This window comes from Trichechus manatus, unplaced genomic scaffold (genome assembly GCF_000243295.1).
Source record: "Trichechus manatus latirostris isolate Lorelei unplaced genomic scaffold, TriManLat1.0 scaffold00067, whole genome shotgun sequence".
In the NCBI taxonomy this organism is placed as follows: Eukaryota; Metazoa; Chordata; class Mammalia; order Sirenia; family Trichechidae; genus Trichechus; species Trichechus manatus.
In genome coordinates, this window is record NW_004444003.1 from 5,877,757 (window position 1) to 5,899,089 (window position 21,333).

The window sequence follows — 21,333 nt, forward strand, 5'->3', positions numbered from 1 at the left end:
TGTTCACAGTTTCTTTGTTCCACTTCATTTTCTATGCTGAGTTATTTTTCTTTATGTATTTTCTTTTCATCTTTTTCATTGTTGTTGATTTTGTGTTTGCTGAGTCTTTATATTTTTCTAGTTTTTTATTTTGACATGTAGGATTGTTAGTTTCCTTTGTGGTTACCTTATTATTTACCCCTATTTTTGTAAGTTTATACCAGTCTTTTATTTCTTTGTATCACCTTGACTTTCTCTCTGTATGAAAAATACATGTCTACATTATTTAAGTCCCTCTTTTTTGTTTTAATGTTGTCATCTTTTATATATTGACATCTGTTTCCCTAGTTTCAGTGTTTTAGCTTTGATTTACTTTTGTGACTTCCCTGTTTGGGTTGCTATCTGGTTGCTGTGTCCTGTGTTCTAGTGTTGGGTTGTTATCTGATGTTATTGATTTTCTAACTGGCCCACTCCCTTTAGTATTTCTTGTATTTTTGTTTGGTTTTTGCAGATTCCCTAATCTTCTGTTTATCTGGAAATGCCCTAATTTTGCCGTTATGTTTGAGAGACAGTTTTGCTGGATATATATTTCTTGGCTGGCTTTTTTTTTTTCTTGAAGGTTTTATATATGTCATCCCATTGCCTTCTTGCCTGCATGGTTTCTGCTAAGTAGTCTGATCTTATTCTTATTGACTCTGCTTTGTAGATGACTTTACATGTCCCTAGCTGCTCTTAAAATTCTCTCGTTATCTTTGGTTTTGGCAAGTTTGATTATAATATGTCTTGGTGACTTTATTTTGGGATCTACCTTATGTGGGGTTCGATGAGCATCTTGGATAGGTATCTTGTCATCTTCCATGATATCAGGGAAGTTTTCTGCCAAAAAATCTTCAACAATTCTCTCTGTATTTTCTGTTATGCCACCCTATTCTGGTACTCCAGTCACTCAAAGGTTATTCGTCTTGATAGAGTCCCACATAATTCTTAGGGTTTCTTCATTTTTTTAAATCCTTTTATCTGATTTTTCCTCAAATAAGTTGGTGTCAAGTGCTTTATCTTCAGTCTGACTAATTCTGACTTCCATTGCCTCAGTTCCGCTCCTGTGATTTTCTATTGAATTGTCTAATTCTGAAATTTATTGTTAATCTTCTGGATTTCTGATTGCTGTCTCTCTATGGATTCTTGCAGCCTGTTAAATTGGTCATTATGCACTTCTCTAATCTTTTTAATTTCCTCTATTGCATGTTCTGCATTTTGATTAATTTCCTTCCTAATTTCCTGAAGAGTTCTGTATATTAATGTTTTGTATTCTGCCTCTGGTAATTCCAAGAAATACTCCTTCTCTGGAAAATTTCTAGATTCTTTATTTTGGGAGCTAGCTGAAGCCATCATGGATTACCTCTTTATGTGATTTGATATTGACTATTGTCTCTGAGCCATCAGTAAGTTATTATATTTATTTATGTTTGCTTATTGTGTCCTTGCTTCTTGTTTTGTTTTGATTTGCCCAAATAGGCTGCTTGTATGAGCTAGTTTAATTATTGGCACCTTTGAAGCTCTAATGTCCTGTCATCAGGTAGTTAGATCTGTTACTACGTATGTGATCTCAGGAATCCGCCCACTCCTCCTGTATGGATTCAGCTCAGGTGCCCAGGTAGATAGCCACCAAGTATGTGGTGTAGGCTCTCACTTACAGTCCTAGACAGGCATGGGTGATTGGTGTAGGCACAGGCATCTGGCTGCAGCAGGGGAACACACTCTGAACAAGGCAGAGGGCTGACAGCCACCTCCGAGTGTCCAGGAAGAAGGCGTGTCCCTGTTCCGTAGAGCGCATGGGTGGGTGGGTTTTGCAGCTGGACTATGAGCACCTAATGCTGTTGGCTGTAAGGACTCGAGGGCACCTATTATTCATGGGCCCCTGTCACAGGTGGCTAGGTGGTGTGGGTAGAGCCACCAGTCCTCAGGCCCGTGGTGTCGGTAGCTGAAGACCCTGCTTAATGGGCAGAGCAGTGTCAAATGTCAAGAACCTGCCACTTCACAGCTGAAACAGTTGAAGTTAGGGTTCCGGTATATACCCTGTTGTACTGCGGTAATGAGGGCCTGCGCCGTCCCACACAAGTCTATGCTGGGGGAAAGGCACTCAAAATCCGTGGATCCGTTATGCCTGTGCCTAGGCAAAGGAGCTGTGCCTATCCTGGGTTCCTGGCTTACGGGAGCCTGCAGTTTATTTTTTCCCCATTTGTTAATTTGTTCACTCTCCAAGGCAGGGAGAATGGCTCCGGGCGTGTGACAGATCCTACTTCCGGCCTATGGGACTCGGCAATTGCTGACACCAGTCCGAGACCCAGTGCAGAACAGGGAGGGTGGGGGTGGTGGGAGGGGTAAATAGGAGAGAGGTTTTTGATCCGCGTGGTAAGTAAGCTGTACGCAATTACTTACCTTTCATGGAGGGCTGCTTCTCACGGGTTCTGCGCAGCCGTATAGACTATGGCATGGGTCTCTCCCAGTGCCAGAAATGCTCCTCCCGAGCACGGCTGCTTGCCTTCCTCGCTGCTCACCCATGAGCTGATCAGGCCTGAAGGGCTCAGGCTGTTGCTAGGTCAGGTCTGGCAACTCCTTGCTGCTTCCAAACCGTCTCTTCCTCCTCCTGTCACTCAGTCCGGTTCATCAACTGTGCCTTTGATGTTCAGGGCTCCGAGATTGCCATATATAATCAAACCACTTGTTTTTCTGGGTCTTTGTTTTAAGAGGGTCCACCAGAAGCATCTGACTACTCTGCCGTCTTGGCCTTGCCTGAAGAATGTTTTTTCTAATCATATGGTGTTGTGATGATTTAAGTTTGTCTTTATAGTTTTAAAAATATTTTATAATAAAAATAATATATTATTATTGATATGTCAGAAACAATACAGAAGTATAAGGAAGAAAATAAAATGTTCTCTATTTCCTCTCAGAATTATCCATTTGTTAACGTTTTGTTATATTTTATTCCAGCTTTTTTTTTGTTCCATTTCCCCCTCCATTATACTCTCATAGCACATAGAACATAGTTCTCTTAAAGTGTTTATCACAATGTGTGTGGTATTTAGTCTTTCCCCTACTGAGCTGGAGCTCCTCAGGCTACCTTGGGCAGGCTTCATGTTTTGTTGATTGCCTCCCTCTACCGCATGGTCCTGAGCATGGGAGCTGCTGAATAAACATATGACTAACCAACAAAATGCCAGAAATGAGGGTGATTTCTTGATCCTAGACATTTATTGGAGAAATAGTAATATTAATATACTGCATTGCTGGCTTTTATCTGACTCAGCTTGAAAATGCTTTCACTTGTATTTTGGTATGTATGTAAGTCAAAAGTTAAGAATTTGTGAAGGTATCTGCTCATCCTTTAAATTATACTTGCACAAGTACTTGACAATTTAGTGTGATAAGATTTTAAGGCCACTGGAAGCCAGAAAACCCAACGTTAAGAATTCAGAGGAATCACAGATAGCTTTGTTTCTAAGGAAAGAAATATGTAGACTATCAGAGGTGAGAAAACATGTATTAAGATCATCTACATACACTTTAAGAAGCCCTGGTGGCGTACTGGTTAAGCACACAGTAGTTCACTGAAAGGTCAAAGGTTCAAACCCACCAGCTGCTGTGCGGGAGAAAGATGCGGCAGTCTGCTTCCGTAACTATCTACAGCCTTGGAAACCCTATTCCTATACGGTCTGTATGAGTCAAAACTGACACGACAGCAATGGGATGTACACTCTAACAAAATAGTTTGGTGGTTAGAAATGTGGCTTTGAGGTCAGAAAGTCCCCATTTGTAAATTGAGGATAGAAATAAAACTGACTTAGTAGTTTGTTGTTCAGATTATGTGGGATAAATGCCAGCATGGTGCCTGGAGCATAGTAAACTCTCAAAGAACAGTTTATAAAATAGCCACAACCGAGGAGTTATTACAGACCAGTTCTTGTGTAATCTATTAAAATAATCATATTGCTGGAGAAGCAGCTAAGGTATAATTTTGAGTCTGTCAGCATCTATAGGCGGGTTTAGTGAGGAAAATGACTCATATGTTTGTCTGGGTTCTTAGTATCTGTTGTTGGCAGTTTTGGCATTCATCCCTGCCCACAAATGTGGGTATTACACTCATATTCAACAGCTGGTAATTATCTCCCTCATCAGTAGCAATGGTATTTAAATGTGATTACATCACTTCATACCCTTTTTCTCTGTGAATCATCTTACACATAAACGTAGGAGTTAGTAATCGGAATTTTGGAGTTCTAGGGAGTCAGTTTCTTCTTTCTGAGAAGTAAGACACAGGAGACTGACAGATGGAGGTTGAAATGTTTCCTCTTTTGGCTGATTGGAGGATGTGGCATTAGAACTGAAGTGAAAAAATTTTATTAACCCATCTTGACTTAGGCAGATTTACCTACTGGGTTACTAGGACAGCTGAACAGCACGTGATATGAAGAAAGATGCTGAGGCACCATCCGTGAAACCTTTTAGCCTAGAAAATGAGACAAAATAGCACGTCCCTGAAGCTGCTTCATGCTTCAGTTCCTGATGGCTTTCATTTCCAGTTTAATGTATTCATTTGGCAAATATTCTTTTTTAGTGAAGTGATTTGAATAAAGTATTTGTGTCTATAACTTCAGTTCCTTAATTCCATCTCATCCTTTAACCAAAAGAGGCCTTAAGTATCAATAATTCCAGTTATTTGTGATCACTTTCTTATTGTAGCATAGACCAAGATTTATCAAGAACAAAGATTATTTTAAATGGTAAGATTTTAATAGGCACCACTGCTAAAAATTTCAGCATTTATTTGTCTATCATCTAGATCCAAGGCTGGAAGGAATGCTCAGACGAAGAATAAGCAGATCAATATCAAAATACAACTACAAACAAACAAAAGGAAGGTCACCAGCAATAAGAGAACCTGAAGTAGCACTTATTTTGATTCGTTATTCTATACTACCATCCTCACCAGATAGCTTATTCTGAAATAATCTCCCAAAATATCCTAAGCCAAAAGCATCATCATCTGGGATCCTGTGAGAAGAACTGATCCAATATCTCCACCCATCCCTTTCATTCTACTTCATTGAGAGGTCGTCTAAACAACCAATCCCTATTCTCCCTTACGCTCCCAGCCCGATTCCATTTCTGTCTCTCATAACTTAGTTAATTCTATGTCAAACAAATGTCTTCTGAAAAATGAACAACCTCTTAGACGCATCCAAACTCCCTGAGGGACTGAATTGCTGGGCAGAGGGCTGTAGGGGCCATGGTCTCGGGGAACATCTAGCTCAATTGGCATAACACAGTTTATAAAGACAATGTTCTACATTCTACCTTGGTGAGTAGCGTCTGGGGTCTTAAAAGCCTGTGAGTGGCCATCTAAGATACTCCACTGGTCTCATCCCTCCGGAACAAGGGAGAATGAAGAGAACAGGATACAAGGAAAAGATTAGTCTGAAGGACTAATGGACCACAGCTACCAAGGCCTCCACCAGACTGAGTCCAGTACAGCTAGATGGTGCCCGGCTACCACCACTGACTGCTCTGACTGGGATCACAACAGAGGGTTCTGGACAGAGCTGGAGAAGGATGTAGAACATAATTCTAACTCACAAAAAAAAAGACTAGATTTACTGGCCTAAAGGAGACTGGAGAAACCCCGAGAGTATGGCCCCCAGACACCCTTTTAGCTCAGTGGTGAAGTTATCTCTGAGGTTCACCGTTCAGCCTGGGAGTGGACAGCCCCATAAAATCAAATGGGACTGATGAGGTACAGTAGTCCAGTGACAAGGGCCAGAAGGCAGAAGGGGACAAGGAAGCTGGTGATAGGGAACCCAAGGTTGAGTAAGGATATTGTTGATGTGTTATGAGATTGTTAACCATTGTCATAGGGCAACATGTGTAGTAACTGTTAAGTGAGAAACTATTTTGTTCTGTAAGCCTTCATCTTAAGTGAGAATAGCAGCACAATTGGAAGAGCGTAGTCAATGTCACTGAACTGTGCATATAGAAATTTTCGAAATGGTGTATCTTTGGCTATGTGTATTTTCACCAAAAAAAAAAAAAAGGTTGAGAAGTTAGAGGGTTGACATGTTGTGGGGTTGTTAACCAATGTCATAAAACAATATGTGTACTACTGTTTCATGAGAAACTATTTGTTCTGTAAGCCTTCACCTGAAGTACAATAAAAAAAAAAAAAAGAACAACCTCAAAAGCCCATTTGTCCCCTTCCTCTTCCTTCCTCCACTAGTGTAATGATCTTAGAAAAATCATTTGGCTTCTTTCCCTCTTTCTCATGTTCACTTGGGAACAACAAAATACAACAAAAAGATTCTGATCATAGATGCAGTTATAAAAATACTGTAAACAATCATGATCAAGGAAAGGGGCAGTCAGAGGCTGGAAGCTAGATATATGAAAGAACCAATACCATAAACGGTAAAAGTCCTTAGAAACATCCAGATTTCATCTTCAAAACAGCCACACAAGTATCTGTATACATCTGCAGTCAGTGATGTCACGTTGGCTGCTTGAACTTGCCACCTTGGTGGAGGTATATTCACATCATGGAAATCAGCAGATGCCACAAACCAGGGCTTGCCATCTCCGCTCCCTCCCACAAGAGCCAGTTGCTAAACCTTCCCTGGCACACCACTTGGTAGACCTGTACTATGATGCACTGTTAAGTGAAGAAGAGTAAGATGTAAAATTATTTATGGAATGATTCTAGTTTTTTAATAGAAGAGGGAGATGTGAATGTGTGTGTGTGTGCGCTCATGCATGCATACATGCATATTCTTGTTGAGTACAGAGAATATTTTTGGTAGTTAACAGTGATTTCTTCCAGGAGAAGGGGTTTAGGTTTGGAATGGGGGTGGGTAGGTATATATATCAGAGTTCAGTTTTGGACACTTTGCCTATAGTTGATTTTGAAATTTAAAAACCAGTAAAATTCTTACATAATCATAATAATGTAAATATCATTTACTTCAGTCCCAAATATTGTGATGAGGTATGTAGAGAAGGAAATATAATCTTAATGTTGAAAGTGTCAAGGTCAGTGAATTCACTTCTCTCACATGCCATCAATTATTCACAGTCAAACCCCTTTGTACTTCATATTTAAAATGCACTGTGCTTTGCTTGACCTGAGGTTTCTAACCCCTTTCCTCTTTTGGTGTCTTTTGTATATAAACTTCTACCGTCTCACTAATAATATCCGTGATCTATATCTTGCCTAAGGAGCCCTGGTGGTACAGTGGTTAAGTGCTTGGCTACCAGCTCAAAGGTCAGCAGTTTGAACCCACCAGCCGCTCCACAGGAGAAAGATGTGGCAGTTTCCAAGGAACAGCTGGTGGATTCGAACTGCTGACCTTTTGGTTAGCAGCTGAGCTCTTAACCCCTGCACCACCAGAGCTCCTGTAAAGATTACAGCCTTGGAAACCCCATGGGGTGTTCTACTCTGTGCTATAGGGTTGCTATGAGTCGGAATCAACTCGACAGCAGTGAGTTTATATGTTGCCTGGAATTCACGTTCTTCTTGAAAACACCGTGAATTTTCTATTCTAACGTAGACTGATTGCTCTCTAGGCAACTACACAGTTGACATATGGAAATGTCTAATTTTGACCTTCTGGGTTACCTTGGTGATTTCATGGATCCTGTGTCTGTCTCTCTTTTCAATTATTTTTACTGTTGTTTTGTTTTTCTGTAGTATATTCTCAGTGTTTTTTTTGTTTGTTTGTTTAAAGAAATCTTGCATAGGCAGTAAACTTTGAATCCTTACATGTTAGTTTTCTCTTGTTGCTGTAACAAATTAACTTCGTGGCTTAAAACAGCATAAATCTATTCTCTTACAGTTCTGGAGGCCAGAGGTCCAAAATCAGTTTCATTGGGCTAAAGGCAAGGGATAGGCAGGGTTGGTTCCTTCTGGAGGTTCTAGGGGAGAATCAGTTTCTTTGCCTTTTCCAGCTCCTGGAAGCCACCTGCATTCCTTGGCTAGTGGCCTCTTTCTTGTATCACTCCAACCTATTCCTTGTCATATCTTCTACTTCCTTTGACTTTCTTGCCTCCCTCTTAAAAGGATCCTTGTGAGAACAGTGGGCTCAACTGGATAATCCAGCATAATTTTCTCATCTCAAGATCCTTAATTTAATCATATCTGCAAGTCCATTTTGCCATATAAGGTAACATTCACAGAGTTCAGAGATTAGGTGTGCTTGGGGGGTGGGAGGAGGGAGCATTATTTAGCCCACCACACTTTGTGATACCTAAAAAATGTTTTTATTTTTTCCTCATGCTTAATTGATAGTTTGCCTTGGTGTAAATTCTAAATTCATTATAAATTCTTTTCTCAGAACTTTAAAAATAGTGCTTCTTTCTCTTCTAACTGATTAGAAGTCTGATGCCAGTCTGATTTTCACTCCTTGGTATACGACTTGGTTTCCTTCTGTCTAGGCTTCTGAGATCTTTTGCTTATGTCTAATGTTCCAACTTGTTTAAGCTGAGGATAAACTTCATTCATTAGTGTCCAGTTAAGTTTAATTAATGATCACAGGCATGCCTCTAACAGGGCTGTTACTTTTGGAAAGTGGTTTCCAAATTGCAGGTCTCTGCCCATTTAAAAGAAGGAAAGAAGAAAAGCAATAAAGGGAAGAAGGAAACAATAAGTAGAATAAAATAGAAAATTTCAGAGCGCCATCCTGCAGTAGTTATACGTATTTTTTTCATGAAACATTTGTTTTACTGTATGTGTGTGTTAAAAATTTCCAAAGCCACTGCATTAGCATGCACTTGCTTATGTAATCTGAAACAGGGACTGAAGATTTCACATTAAAATTTATCATTAAAAATTATATTAGTTATAAAATATATTCGAGGGGAGGTGCGTTCTTACTTTAGCTTTAATTTAAAGTTTTAAATAAAATTTTTTTTTGTTGCTCCTTAGTACTAAGTATTAAAGTACTAAGAACGTGGCAAATTTGGAAGCACAAGATTAAGGCGTATTATGAAGCTGCTGGTTTAAAGCCTCTATTTGTTATTAGATGGAATGCTGGGTGTAGGCTGGTGTGGTTCATACTTGGGATCTAGCCTGAAAGCCATATTTTTACCCTCAACAAATATCATCTTTGTTTGAATATCTGTAGTCTGTGTAACCACAGCAAGGTCTTTTTCCCCCCTTTAGAAGAAGACAGAATGCATCTCAAACTTTTTCTTTCTTGTGCTTGTCTCAGAAATAGTTTAAAGCAGAGCTGCCTTCCTCTTTTCTTTGTTTCAGTTAGTTGCAGAATGTGTGGGGTACCATGTAACACTCTTGGTGTGCTCAAGAAGTATAGAGTAACAATGAAATCTTGGAATAGATAAATTTACTCTATGAGGACTGAAGCAGCTGTTAATTCCCAAGGCCAGACTGATTATCTAACAAAGGGTAAAGTATTTTTTAAAATGAAATTGCTTATTTAAGTATGTTTAATACTCATCTGTCAAAATGTACACTGGGAAAAATTATCTGCCATCAATTTTATTTTATTGAATTGAATTTAAAATTTAATAGCTTTGTATAAATTGTTCATTACAGTTTGGGGTTAACTTACTTAATGACACTAAGACACAACGCCTGCTTTAAAAAAATGTAATTCAGGAGGATACTGGACACTTTTAAAAAGTTCTTGGGGGTTTAAATTGAATTAGAGGTTTTCTTAAAATGTTGTCAGTTTTTAAAATGCTTCATAAAATTCTGCAGTTGTCATTTTCTTCCATAAAGTTGTGCCCAGAGATGTTTTCCTGTATCCTTGACTATTTGATCCAAACATCTTCTGGTCCTTACTGTTTAAAGTATACCTTTAAAATCCTGAACAATGTGTTTAAAAAAAACCAAAAACAAAAACAAAGGTTTTGTCAAAATAAGAGGGTTGAGAAAATTTAAACTAGATGGCCCATATATTTCTCCACATGGTTTTATCTTTAATAATAGGAACTTTTTCTTTAGCTACATTTATTGTAACAGCTATGTTGTTACCCTTTAGTTACCAAACACAAATGGTACTGTATTTTCAAAACAAATTTTTCCAGACAAACTTTTACTGGTAATGAATTTGTCATGCAATGAGAACATGAAGATGTAGTGTGAATTGATGGGGTACTGCCCTGATTAAATTTTTATTTGATGTTGACGTGTAAGTACCAACTAACACAGCTGTCATTGTTTAGTAGGTACCTGGAACATAGTGCACACTTGACACAGACACATGACAGCAGTTGATATTGTTTGTGGTCAATGTTTTAGGGTATACTCTTTATTCTTTCTATGGAATTTCTAAATAAGCAATCAGAATGAAACCAAAAGAAATATTCTAGTTTAATTCTTAATAAACTTCTCAGCTACAGATCAGAAAGTATGAAACATACTTTAATGATAATGAATCCTGTAAAAGGTTATTAACTCTTAGTCTATAAATAATTGCCTCAGAATGCAGATTATTAAATAATGTCTCTAACTTGAGTGTTGGGAAAGATTGACATTTCCCATTTAGTCTCTTCAAAGAAGTTGGTTTGGCTGTATTTTGTAAAATTAGTTTGTCTTTAAATCCACTCTCTTTTTAGAACACGTTCATTAATATAAAATTTTTACTGCATAGGAAAATACAAGGATAAGACATTTCTAAAGGAATTTGGAGATTTAGAACTCATTTATTTGATTTAGAGTCAACTGTTCTGAGCATGTTAAAGTGCATCATATTTCCCCTGTAAAATTAGCATACAATTTCATACAATTCAGCAAGACAACCTCTATTGTATTGTTAGGTTTTGTCTTCCTGGAAATTTCTAGATTAAGTCCATCCATGTAAAGCTTTGTCTTTTATAATTTACCCCAATGAAGTTTACCTGGGATACTTTGTATCTTCTCTTCCCAACTCCGTACTATTTCCAGTTCTTGTCTTTACACTTTTAAACTTTTATCATCTCTTAACTGATACAGAATACATTAAAAGAAAGCACCTATCCATTGAATTTGGCCCAATCGCCATAAAATTCATACTTAACAGCTCTAATAATGGAAATGGCGTTTAATAGACAGTCAAGTTCCCTAGTTTGTATTTCATTTCTATTAATTTGCTTTTCCAATCCCATTTGCAGAAGTGTGAGTGTAATGTTTCAAAGCTGGGCAGAAGAAGAGGAAAAAGGAATTGATAAAGGCTCATAAGTCTAGAATAGGATAATGACTATGTATGTAATTGAGTTCGTTATTTCAGACTTCTGTTTACATTACTTCATTGTGAAAATTAGAACTGTAATTTTTGTCTGTATTTTTGTCATTTTTTAACCATTCTATTTGTTTATTCACACGTTTATTTATTCACTTCCTCCAAAGGATGGCATACTGACATTTTATAATCTAAATAAGAAAAACAGTAACATAAAACATTTTTTCCTAATAACATTTAAATTTTTAAAAAAATTCTTGTTTTGCTACTTTTGCTATTATAAACAACTTTATGCTTGTTTGACTATCTCATTGGCATAAATCCCTAAAGGTGGAATTGTTGGGTAAAGGATATGCCTGTTTTTAAGATTGTTGATGCATATTATCAAATTACTTTTCAGAAAGATGTTATAAATTTATGTTTACCCACAGTGTATGAACTGCAAACATTGAATAATATCAATGCATTTTTTGGTCAGTTTGATAAATGCAAAATGATATTTTAAAACTTACATTTGTTTAGTTGCTAATGAGGTGGGTTTTTTCCATGTCTTTGTTTTTAAAATTAGATTTTAGTTTTATTAAACGTATATTTGGTTTAAAGATGCAGCAATCTGTAAGACTTTGAAAAATAGCAAACTCCCACACTCCTCCCTCTCTAATGTTCATTCCATAGAGGTAACCACTCTCCAGTATCCACTGATTCTTCTTCTGTTTACTTCCATAGTGCTGGATAACATGATTGCATTGCCACTTCCTCGTTTTTCAGTTTTAGGCATGAAGATTTGGTTCTCTGACCTGCACCCACCTCTGCTACACACATGTAGCATGTACTTTCAACTCTTAGGGGATTGACTTTTAAGGATCCCTGGTGGCGCAGTGGTTAAGAGTTCGGCTGCTAACCAAAAGGTCAGCAGTTTGAATCCACCAGCCGCTCCTTGGAAACCATATGGGGCAGTTCTACTCTGTCCTATAGAGTTGCTGTGAGTCGGAATTGACTCGATGGCAATGGATTACTTCTCCTCAGGAACCACCATTTGCTGGCCTTTAGAGATGGGGAGGTGTTACAATGTAAATTAGGTTGTTTCTCACCTTTTACGACTGTTGACTTGGTGTTCAGCTTTCTCTGGTCTAAATCTTTCCAACTTCCATAGTTTTTTGTCTGTTTCTCAGTCTGTCTACCTGTCTTTCACTCTCCCCTTGTCCTTGTGGATTTATGCCTTTTAGAGAATCTCTTTATTGTCAATTTGTACTCCCTGGGTGGTGCAAATGGTTAACGCACTTGACTGCTATACAAAAGGTTGAAGGTTGGAGTCCACTCAGAAGCATCCTGGAAAAAAGGCCTGGCAACCTACTTCTGAAAAATGAGCCATTGAAAACCCTATGGAACATGGTTCTACTCTGGCACACATGGGCATAATATGTCTGAATTCACTCAGCAATAGTGGTTATATTACCATTTTAGTAGAGTTTTAGGAGGAATGGATATAAAATCGTGTTCTATCTGCCATCTTTAAATGGAAATCCTTTTACATACCTTTAGTAATCACTTGTATGAAGTAGTGGTTAAAATTATGGACTATGGAGTCAAAACTGCCTGGATTTGAATCCTAGCTCAGTCATTTACTAGCATTGTGGCCTTAAACAAGTTGTTTAAAATCTCTAAACCTCATTTTTTTTCCCCATCTGTGTAAAAGGATTAATAATGATACCTACCTTAAAGCATTGTTGTTAGAATTAAAGATGAAAATGCATGTAAAGTACGTAGCACAACATCTGCTGCCTGGTATTGTCTGACTGTCTGCCAGGCACTTAGTAAGAACACAAATATTGTTGTTGCTGCTGTTATTACTCTTGTGTTTTTCTTGTTCATGACCTTTGCACATGAGCAAGGGCATTTCTGCTGGAATACTTGTCTTTTTCTTACTGATCAGAGTTGCCTTTTATACAGTCTGTCATTGATCTTTTACTTTTATTTACGGTGCTTCAGATAGGTAGTCAGATCCACACAATTTCATGTCATGATCTCTACTTTTATTGTCATATTTGTGTTTTTGAAAGATATCTGGCGTAGTAAGGAAGAAGGTGGCGGGGCAAGAGAATCAAACAGGAGATAATTGTAGTAGTTGAGGCATTAAATAAAGGGGACCTGAAAATGCTAAATTAAAACATGATTGTTTTCGTCATGGAAGATTAATAATATGTATATAAATATATATCTTAACTCTTGAAATATATCTTGCTCAAGTTTATTTTGTGGACAAATTACCTTAATTTTTAAAAGTCTTCTTGAATGCTTGTCTCATCTTCTACCCAAGTGGGTTTTATCTGAAAATTTAGATGGAGCTTTCAGCTTCAGTTTCTCCTTCAATACCCATTTCTATGACCTTAGATCCAAAATTGATTCTTGAGGGATGTGATTTATCATGTCCCCTTAATGTTTTCTTTTGAATATCTTATATAATATTGCAATGATAAATATGTTCATATTCCAAAGTTGTAGTTACAGATATTAAACTTACTCTTTTAAGTTTTTTATTTGATTTTTGCAGGTTTGTCATTTTAGGCAGTATTAAGTTATTTTTATTTGCATTTATCTTAGTTTTATAATTAATTAACTGTATAATTCTTTGAAGGAATCTTGGTGGTGCAGTGATTAAGAGCTACGGCTGCTAACCAGAAGATTGACTATTTGAATCCACTAGCTGCTCCTTGGAAACCCCATGGGGCAGTTCTACTCTGTCCTGTAGGGTTGCTCTGAGTTGGAATTGATTCAACGGCAACCGGTTTGGTTTTTTTATGATTCTTTATGATTCTTTGGATAACAGTTCATCTAAATTTGATCTTTCCACAGATTCAGACCAGGATGTAGCACTCAAACTTGCCCAGGAACGAGCTGAAATAGTTGCTAAATATGACAGAGTAAGTATTCCTATTTACTCTTTGTGTAATTTTCTTAGAAAAAACACATAAATAGAAATGGATTTGCTTTTTGGAGAGCTTAGATTACAGAAGCAGTTTGTTTACTGCATGTGAACACTGAGGTCATTTTTTTCTCTGACTTCCCTCCTAATTCTTTCCTCTGCTCCAGCTACTGGTCTTTTGCTATTCCTCTCTACAGCAGACTCACTTCTGCCTCCGGGCTTGCTATCGCTGTTTCTTCTGCTTAGAACATTTATGTTCTGGATAGCCTCATGTCTCATTGCCTTAACTCTTTCAGATCTTTACCCAGATGCCACCTTCTTAGTGATATCTTCTCTGACCATCCTGTTTAATACCCCCACCTCCCTCACCCCCCACCCCTGCACTCTGTATCCTTTTCCCCTGCTTTCTTTTTCACCAAAACGCTTATCTGCATCTAAAATACTATATATTTTACTTATTTTGTTTATTATCTGTTCTCCCTCCTAGAATGTAAACTCTCTGAGGGCAGGAATTTCTTTTGTTTGCTGTCCTCTATGTCCTAAATACCTAGAACAGACTCAAACTAGGTATACAATGTGGTATTTGAATAAGCAAGTATACAAGACTAAATATCCACCTTATGTATAACTTATATATTCTGTTATAAATTTATCATGTATCTGAAAATGTGAATTTACACATTTATGTATAATTTCCGTTATCATTTAGCCTTATGTTAGTTATGGAATCTGATTTTTGATGCCCTAGAAAATCATAATTGCTGACAATTTACATGTTTCTTTATTACCCTACCTCCTGAGGTCTATAATGAGTAGTAGCAGTAATTTAGAAATGTTATGTTATGTGTTTGTATTACTTGCATGTACTTTTATATTCAATATTTTTTTATTATTTGTGAGAATAATGTGAGCATGAGAAAGCCATGTGGATTGTGCCCTGCTTCCAAAGAGGCATACAGGCTTAACAACTTAAGAGTTGTATTCCAAGAGTTCGTTTTTAAGTTCGTTGTTTGGAACATCAGACACAGTTTCCCATTATTGTGGTTAGGTTTTAGGGTAATGAAAAAGCTAATTAACTTATTTAACTGCTTAACTAGGTTAAAACCAATAGATCTATGATTCATTTATGCTTGCATATATCAATTAACAACACTTAGTGATCAGGCCTAGGCATCATGCTAGGAAGTGGGGAGTCACAATATAGAAATGAATTACAGCAATTTTTGCCCATAAGATGCTTAAAGTCTAGTTGGAGGAGAATATGAGAGCATATAATTATAAAATACACTCAGATGGAGGTGTCCACAAGGCAGTTGGGTATTTGCGTCTGAAGCTTAAATAATTGTTTTAGACAGTTATATTTGGGATTTCTACACAGATCGGTTAGTTAAAAGCTTCAAGAGTAGATGAGTATCAAAACAAAATGTGTTTAAATTGTTGGATGGGAAACTAATATGCTGTGTAAACTTCTACCCAAACCACAATAAATTGTTCAAAAAAAAAAAAAAAGTAAATGAGTACCTAGAATAAGAAGAGCTCAGGGCAAAAACACCGAGCCCACACACAGTTAAGAGGTGTCCGTGAAAAAGCCTTCAAAAGAACAGTTGGAGAGGTAGGAGGAGAACCTATAGAGGATGGTGTCATGGAAGTCAGGGAATAGGGAGTGAGTAACACTGATAAGTGTACCTACAGGGTCCATTAGATAAGGACTGAATAGTGTCCAGAGTCCCTGGGTAGTGCAAACGGTTAGTGCACTAGACTGCTAACCAAGAGGTTAGAGGTTCGAGTTCACCCATAGGCACCTTGAAAGAAAGCTATGGTGATCTACTTCTGAAAAATCAGCCCCTGAAAACCCTTTGGAGCACAGTTCTACTCTGACACACATGGGGCTGCCATGAGTTAGAATCGACTAATGGCAACTGGAGGGAGGGAAGGAATAGTAGCCACAGTATTTGACAACTGGGAGGTTACTTTTGACTTTGGCAAGGATATAGTTTTAGGGCTGATGTGACGGTGAAGTAAAGAAGTAGAGAGGCAAAGTGTATAGTCTACTCTTCTTAGAAGTTTAGATGAAAAGGCCAAAAATACATTTTTTTCTAAGATATGTTTGATCTAAAATTTTTAAGTTTGCCAGTTCATACTTTATTTGCTTTATTTGCACACAAACTTTATGATTCATGATTTATAGGTGAACTCTTTAAATATTTCTGGGATTTTATTTAAAAATGTATGTTATTTTTAATAGCTTTGTTTTCTTTGCCTCTCATTGTTTCATCTTTCCCACTCTGCTTCTGTAAAAATGGCAGTGTGGGGTCATCACACCTCCTTTAACTTCACAGGGGGGGAAGAGAATTAAGATCAACAGCCCAAGGCTGATTCCTATGAAGCAGAGGTCAGACATACCTTCTCTCTCCAACCTTTTTAGCAATTCTGACACCAGCCATCCCTCCCAGAGCACTCTCTACTCCTCTGCTGCGTGTGATAATTCATTGCAGTGGCCACACAGAATTCACAGACCATACTCACAGTTATAGAGTTTACTAGGGAAGTAGCAGATTACAATTCAGGATCAGGAATGACTCAGAATACAGTTATTGAGTCAGGATGGGTTCTCAGCTGGGCCCACAGGCAGGCCTCTCTCTCTTGTGCTCTCTCTCTCGGCCCCTTGGCCCTGCCTCTGCCCTGCTTTGGCAAGTTTTACAAAGCTCTTTAGCTCTGCCAATAAGTGCCCAGAGTCACCCGACTCTGCCAGCAAGCCTCCTGCCCGAAGGTGCTCAGCTCTCTCACTCTGTGGGTCAGCACACCCACTGCAGCTGCCTCGCTCCATGGACTGGGAAGTCCGTTGTAGCATCTTGTGCCAGTCTCCTGGTTCTGCTGATGCCAGTTCTCTGCTGCTGCTTCTCACCGTCTCGCACCATCTCTGGTGTTACAGCTCTTTTTCTCTGTCTTCTGGATCTAGAGGGTTCTCAGCGGAGGGATCCCAGGTCCAAAGGACACTCTTCACTCCTGGCTCTTTTCTTTTGATGGTAGTGAGGTCTCCTTCTCGCTCTGGGATTGTCTCTTTTTAAGCCTAGCGAGATGGCAAAACTGACCAATCCCCTTGTTAGGGTTCTATACACCTTATTCACATGTTCCCACCCCCTGCCCCCCCACAGGGGTTCCATGCACCTTATTTGTGTTCTTAGCAGGCTGTCCAGTCTTCTTGGTGAACCACAAACACCTTATTTGCATAACCCCACCCAATCATTTTATGGAAGTCACAAAGACTATGGCTAGAAGGGCCATATTAAGTAATTTACTGCACCACAGCTTCTCCCTGGAAACGTCATCTGATCAAGACTTAGCAACATGTCAGTTGTTACTGATATATAGTATCTTCCATAGTTCCTAACTGAGGAAACAATGATATTGCCAAAATTAGTTTGGTTTAAAGAAAAAAGAATGTCAAGTAAGTTGATAATGCCTTTTTTCCAGCTCTTATTGTTAATAAAACATAAAATAGCTCTTGTTTTTTGGTCTTCTTATTTAAAAAAGTATTTGGTTTTATAAACTCCCAAAAATGCCTTCTTTTGTCCCCTATTTTAGGGACGAGAAGGTGCAGAGATTGAACCTTGGGAAGATGCTGATTACCTTGTTTACAAAGTCACGGATAGATTTGGCTTTTTACAGTAAGTCGCATAGATTGAAAGCCACCTTTTTTGATTATAATGTTTTTATGGTCACTTACTATATTGATTTTCCTTATTTTCAATGGAATTGGTATAAATAAGAGTCAAGGAATCGTCCTACGATGTGCTTTTTGGTTATTAAATTCCTGGTGTTTTTAATTTCTGTCATTGAAATTGAGCTAGAGTTAAGAATATAATCTTTAGTATTTTGGTAACAACATAATGCAGTAAATGAGTTGTATTAATAATTTAGCAGAATTAAATGTGAAGGAATAATGATTTCTATTTTAAAAAAATTATAAAACATTTTATATAAATGTATTTTAAGAATAAATAGCAATTAGAACTTTAGTGTTATACAGCCCAAAAATGAGCAATGAAGAGAAATACCATTGCTCTTCCTTATAGCTGTAAATGTGTTCATGTTATTGCTTCTCAAAAGTAATTCCATTTTTCCCAAGTATGTAATAAAAGAGTTGATAGAGGTCTAGACCTCTGTAAAATAAAGTGGTTAATATGATTTTGACTCTTAAAAATATCCTGCTAATCATGTGAATCAGTCCATCTGGTTCTGGCAGTTTTTAATCAGGTTCCCAGTTTAGTGAGTAACTTAAGTCTCATTCACATGTATTCTTTTTCAGTTTTGTTTATTACATATAGGAAAAAGCCAGGAATTTTAATTTATATATGATTAAATTTTGAGGGAAAAACACAATTTCATATATAGTTCATAGCAGTGACTTACAGCATTCAGACCTTGTTTTCTATTTCTGTTCAGTTTTTTTGCATTTAGGAACTGTTTTATTGTATCCTGTTTTACTGAGGGTAAAACAAGCAAGCAAACAAACAGTTCCGGGAGTTCGAGAATTTGTGCTCTTCTTGTGGCTTTTCTGGCCTCTAGTCAGTTAACCATTTCATGCCTCATTTGTAAAACAGGAATCAATAACTGCTGTACATACATTACTGTATATTTCAGGCTTTGAAGAAATAAAATGTAAGACTATAAATTTCTGGATAAATGTAAGGTGTTATACCTCATGCCATTAGCATATCTGAAAAGTTCTCTTGCGTAGTTGTAATCAAGAGAGTTTGGTCTTCAATAGACTAATAAAGCAGTCTTTAACTATGATTAAAATAGTGTTTTAAAATTATCCCCCTTTCATATTTTTTTAAGTAAATAAAACTTGACCACAAATATTACAGGAGATGATTGCATATTTGTGTGCATTAATTCCCGTATCTGGGGTATGTAAATGAAGTTTTAAAGGACAGTTTGAGCATTTAGAACTGTCAAGGACAGTGGCTCCCAAAGTTACCTTCACATTAGAATAAGCTGGAAAGTTGTTGTTTTTAAATGATTTCTGGGTCCTATTGTAGATTTTGATTCAAAAAGTGTGATAGAACTCTCAGCTCGTTTTAAACTCCCCAAGTGTGTCTGATGGTAGTGAGCCATTGTAATAGATAATATTTTATCATGAAGTGGTCCAGTATAGTACAAAATACATTTGAAAACCTTCTATATTACAAAAGGCTGTAGTAATTGCCTAATTCTCTTTTCTCATTGCCTGAAACAACATGAGCTGGACCTTAGTAATAAGAAGTCTGGCTGAAGAGTCTGCTCGGTATTTGGCAGTCTTAAAAATTGCAGTCAGTTATTTCATGTTTGTTTTCTACCCTCTGTGCCGAAGTCCATTTGGCCTTAGTGGGAAAAAAGTCAGTCAGTAACTTGTCTTGATAATACTAGCTAATATTTATTGAGCACTTACTGTTTGCCAGGCAGTATTTTAAACGCTTTACATAGATTAAGTCATTTATTTCTTTCAGAAACTCTCCGGGGTGGGTACTGTTTTTTAATCTCCTGTTTTTAGATGATGAAACTGAAGCAGAGAGGTCAAGTAACTTGCCCACGATGTACTGACAGTGAGCATCAGACATGGAACCTGGGCCTAAGCAGTCTGACTGCCGAGCCTGTGTTCTTAACCACTGCATTGTGCTACTTGGTACTGTTTTTCCTGTATAATAGAAAATTTCAAGAATAAACGCTTTGAAGTGCCTAGAAGGAAAACAAAGGAGAAAAAAGAGTACCTAAAGAGAAGGATACTGTTTGAAATGATCACCACTTTTTTGAGAACGAAGCAGATTGATACCAGTTCTTGTATTATTACACTGACTTTTAAAATTTTATTTACTCCAGGATGCAATCCTAAAGCAGGCAACACAAATGAAAATAATGAACCATGAAAGTAGATTTTAGCACGATGTTAGACTTTATCAAATTTCACCAAAATCATTGATTTTAATTACATTGCCTAATTTAAGTAAAACACTTTCTCCGGAGATTGCTGATGGTGGCATTCATTGCTAGCCACTGTAGACTGGATTTTTTTGTGCTATTGAATAAAGTCACTTGGCCTAGGCATTTAGGTATTGCTCCCTGTCATACCTCAGTCAAAAGAGTTTATTTTTCTACTGTCTTAATTCTTTGTACTTGTTCATTGGTTCTGCAGTGAAATTGAATTTTAAGTGTCAGTGTCAATATCAATAAAATCGCAACAACAGTAACAAAAAAAACTTTGTAGCCTGTTCCAAAGATTGTTTAAAGCTTATAGAAAACCAAACCTGTTGCTGTCGAGTCGATTCTGACTCATAACGATCCTATCTAACTGTAATTTTTAGTAACTTACTTGTTCTAATATATGGAAGTGTGATAGTAATTAACAAATATAGCATAGGACTAACTTGGTTTTATAACAGATTTCACAATAAATATTGAAGCTCTTGCCAAACAACATTGGCTTGATGATGGAGCAGCGGTGTCTTTGTTTAATACTCAGAAATGAGGAGTTATCCCCAGTGTGTGTGCCTGTGATGGAGTTACATTTGGAGAATAGAAAATAGGTCTTATTTAAAAAGTTAGAGAGCTTTAAACATTTTTAACATTTAAACTTTAAACATGCTTATAAAAAGTAGTCATTGCTAGTCTGCTCAACAAAGAATTCTTGATATTTGGAAAATACTTGATAATGCTTTTAGGTCACAAATTACTAATAGATTAGAAGGCAATGATACCAAAAATAGAGAAGATAAAATTAATACCAAGGTTCAGATTTTCAGCTATTTATCAAAATGTGTACATTTATAAAATTTAGCAGACTGTTTGTAGTTTACTATGACTATATAAATATATGAAAGCCAGAATAGAGATGCTTTTGTTTTTGTTTTTAAAGAATACCTATTGCGATTGAAGAATCTGAGAACACTTTCTACCCATTGTATAAAGTTTGTCTAGAGGAAATCTAAACTTACATAAAATTTAGTATGAAAACAAACATCAAATTTAGTATGTTAAACTTAACTGATTTTTTACAAGCTTTAAGTTTCCAATGAATATATCTCAATAGTTACATAAATACTCCACCTGCAGTGATGAGAAATTACGGATACTATCAGAATCGACTTGATGGCATCCGGTTTGGTTTGGTTTGTACTCTAACTAGTAACTCTTTTAAAAAAGCTTAATAGCAGATGTAAGAAT

At 37.1% G+C, this 21,333-nt stretch overlaps 1 protein-coding gene across 2 annotated transcripts in view; it reads left to right on the plus strand.

The window, feature by feature from the left end:
- The window catches only part of USP6NL (USP6 N-terminal like), a 204,359-nt gene that overhangs the window by 94,871 nt on the left and 88,155 nt on the right, over window positions 1-21,333 (plus strand). The window contains exons 1-3 of one of the 2 annotated variants that reach the window (XM_004379692.2): window positions 9,040-9,430; window positions 14,061-14,128; window positions 17,716-17,798. In XM_004379692.2, the coding sequence (XP_004379749.1) occupies window positions 9,376-9,430; window positions 14,061-14,128; window positions 17,716-17,798 (206 nt within the window). In that variant the 5' untranslated portion in view covers window positions 9,040-9,375. Of the gene's footprint in view, window positions 1-9,039; window positions 9,431-14,060; window positions 14,129-17,715; window positions 17,799-21,333 lie in introns of those variants that run through there. The other variant, XM_023734370.1, reaches the window with a different exon arrangement.